This window comes from Marmota monax, unplaced genomic scaffold, assembly GCF_021218885.2.
Source record: "Marmota monax isolate L192 unplaced genomic scaffold, Marmota_monax_Labrador192_F-V1.1 WCK01_AAM20220418_F8-fsc00317, whole genome shotgun sequence".
NCBI lineage: Eukaryota > Metazoa > Chordata > Mammalia > Rodentia > Sciuridae > Marmota > Marmota monax.
In genome coordinates this window covers 479,550-482,780 of record NW_026693234.1, presented here as the reverse complement: position 1 = coordinate 482,780, position 3,231 = coordinate 479,550, and the positions used below count along the sequence as shown (strand labels likewise).

General features: G+C 46.5%; 1 protein-coding gene across 1 annotated transcript; it reads right to left on the bottom strand.

The window, feature by feature from the left end:
• Positions 1-746: 746 nt before the first annotated feature.
• LOC124100563 (C-C motif chemokine 2) lies at positions 747-2,631 on the bottom strand. The gene is made up of 3 exons (XM_046456099.1): positions 2,472-2,631; positions 1,626-1,743; positions 747-1,258 (listed from the first exon to the last, which is right to left on the bottom strand). Exons 1-3 carry the CDS (start codon positions 2,545-2,547, stop codon positions 1,042-1,044), a joined length of 411 nt encoding a protein of 136 aa, XP_046312055.1. The 5' UTR covers positions 2,548-2,631; the 3' UTR covers positions 747-1,041.
• Positions 2,632-3,231: the final 600 nt, after the last annotated feature.

Below are 3,231 nucleotides of genomic sequence, written 5' to 3'. Positions count from 1 at the left end.
CACTTCACCTAGGCATGGACCCCCACTGTCATCTGATTGCTTTTCTCCCTCTTTGATGTACAGGTCATCAATGTCTCTACCTCCTGCTATTTGCTCTGACTTGTCTTTTTATTTTTCTTAATGATCCTAAAGTTTTTTTTGGAGGGGTGGGGGTAGTGCTGGGGATTGAACCCAGGACCTTGTGCATTCAAGGCAAGCACTCTACCAACTGAGCTATATCCCAGCCCCCCTATAAGTTTTCCAGAAAAAAAATTTTAAAAAACCAGTAACCAGTTATCAAGAATAAATTTGTCTTCTCCTTTCTGGGGAAACTTAATCTAACCAGCTTATTGCTAGCCATCCCCCAGTGCCTGCATTGTCTGAACTATTCCAGGTATTGGGGGGGTGGTACAGATGGGAGTCACATAGCAAAGTTAAGGGCGGTTGGAATATATTATAAGAAGGGCTTGGGCAAGGGCAGGGGACGTGAGAAAAGTAATGAGATTGGGGATTTGCTAAGCAGGTAAGTTGCTAGGATCACTGATGTTGGAGACTAGAGCAATGATACTGGAGTACCTGATTGGGCCTTGTTTTAAAGATTCGTCTATAGACACTCAGATGGGTCCACCCAGTAGAAAAGGCCAGGGCTGACCCACATCCCCATTCCTTCAAAACATCAGCTCTACCTCTAGGACCATGCCCCACCTTACCACCAAATGCATATGCTCAGCTTTGTGATTTCCCTCAAGAAAATACCAAAAGCCAGGTTTTATACAAAAATATACATTTTTATTCCATAGTTATATAATAATAATTTCCATAATAATATCTTTAACACTGCCTTGGGATTTCAAACATCATGTTCTTGCATTCATGATCTTTGCCAGGACCTTCACAAACATACCAGGTGAGGAATTGGGGTTCACAAAAGGAAAAACCACATGTCCAAGTTTCTGAATCTAAAGAAATACCATTACTCACAGAAAATAAAATTAAAACATTAATAACTTAAATAAGATTAACATTACTTAAGGCATCGTGTTTCATACCAATAAACAAAGATCATATACTAGTGTTAGGGTTTGTGGAGGGAGAGCTAGTGGCAGATAAGTTAGCTACAGGTTCTTGGGTGGTGAAGTTAGCGTTCACAGGTGTTGCAGTGCCTAGACTAGTCGGGTTCTGGTTCCGTTCAGTTTTCTGGTCCATTTTGGCAACGTAGTCCTCAACCCACTTCTGTAGGGGGTCAGCACAGATCTCTTTGTTCAGGACGGTGGTGAAGCTGTGGAGAGAGAGGACCCGGTTAGATGAAGTGGCTCTGCTGTTTCAGCCATTCTGCATCGAGGGGCTACCAAGGTGGCTAGGGGAGGAAGGCAGGTGGTCGGAGCAATTCCAGAGAAGGCCAGGAGTGAGATCAGGATCCTCTGGATTTCCCAGGGGAAGCGGTGGGACCTCAGGCTAATGAAACAGGGATGGTCTGAGTGAGCGCTCTCACAATAGAGAGTGATGTTAGGGGTCATTTTTTCCCTCCTTTCTATTGGGAACCACTGGACATTGGATCAGAGAGTGTAACTCTCCAAGTTCATGAGGATGACCCTTTGCTCCCTGAGAAAGCTCTGGACCAGAGAGAGAAGACACGCTCAACTTACATCACAGCTTCTTTGGGACACTTGCTGCTGGTGACTCTCCTATAGCTCATCAGCCTTTTCATGGGGATTTTCTTGCTGGTGAGTGTATAGCAGCAGGTGACTGGGGAATTAACTGCATCTGAAAAATAAACCACACGGAAAAGGCATTTTTAGGATGGGTTAGATACTTCTGACCTTAGAGCAGAAAAGATTTATGAGGAGAAGGAAAGGGGATGGCAGGAGAAGTGGAAACCACTAAATCCCAATACTTCTGCCTATATGTCAGAGCTGGAATATGATCTTAGACATGTTGACTCGGTTTCCTATGCTGCAAAATGGGTATGCCATACTGGTAATGGAGAGAAGAAAGGGAATCTAATGTAATGGTCTAATAATTCAAATTATCAGGACCAAAAAAAATAATAATAATAATAACTGGAGGCCTTATCAATGGGCTTGGTGGGCTTCAAAAAAATCTATGCCTGGCAATGAGCTTCCCTAATATCCACTACCTCTGCAGAGCCTCTGTCTGTGGAAGTTGGGCTGGATGAAGCACAGACCAGGTGGGGAAATACTCTCTTTGATCACCCGGGACTACTGACAGCAGCTGAGGCAGTAACTTCCCAGGGGCATGTTTCCAGAGCTCGAGTCCTGGAAGGAGCTGGAGTTGGTCCAGAGCTGGGAATCTAGCCCAGGCTCTGCCCAGGAGCAGCTGTGTGATTGGGCTCACTCCTGGCCTTCCCTGAGTTGCCTGATCTTAGAAAAGCAGCTGCTTAAGGTGAGGCGATGGGTACCCCCTGGGATGTAGTGGGCATGATGACCCAGAGATGGGGTGATGTGTTTCAGGGTGGAGGGGCAGGGCCTTACCTGGCTGAGCAAGCACGTGGGTGCTGAAGGCGGCTACTGTGAGCATCAGGCACAGAAGAGCTGCGGAGACCTTCATGGTGGAGGATGAGAGAGAGAGAGAGAGCAAGCTTCAGCCTGGGAGTTGGAGGTTTCTGAGTTGTTCTCAGCTCTCTGCTCTTCGGATGGCTCTGTCTCTGCCTTTTATGGAGAGTCAAGAGGGTGGAGCCAGCCAGGAGGCTTGGCCCAGGGCAGCTTATTCTCAATGAATGATGCAGTGGAATCTTGAATCTGCTGAGCAAGAACAATACCCTGGGAGATTTCCAGGAAGTGGAAGAGGGACACTTGTGGGTTAGAACTTGGCACTTTTTCCATCTGCTGAGACCAAAGGAAGCGAGGACAGGAGGGGCAGCGGACAGTAAAGGGGACTAACCACAGACATGAACCAAGTGGGTTATTCTTAACTATTCTGCTTCCTCTGAAGAAAAAGGAAGAAAGTAGGGAAACAGAGATGACCAGGGAGATGAGAGGCCTGTCCCTTCTTAGCCCCGGCCTACCTTCAGGCCACAGTCCAAGGGGTCTTGGAGCCAGGAAATTGCCCAAAAGCCTTGGTGGGCTCCTCAACAGTGCTATTAAATAAATTCATTTGCTTTTTAAAATGCAGGGTGCAGGCATAAAAGATGCCTAATAGAACCATAGGGTGCCATCAACATGGAACTGAATTCTAAGGGTTGTGAGATTTCAGACTTGGCAGAAGCCATACAAATCAGGTTGTGCTGCAGAA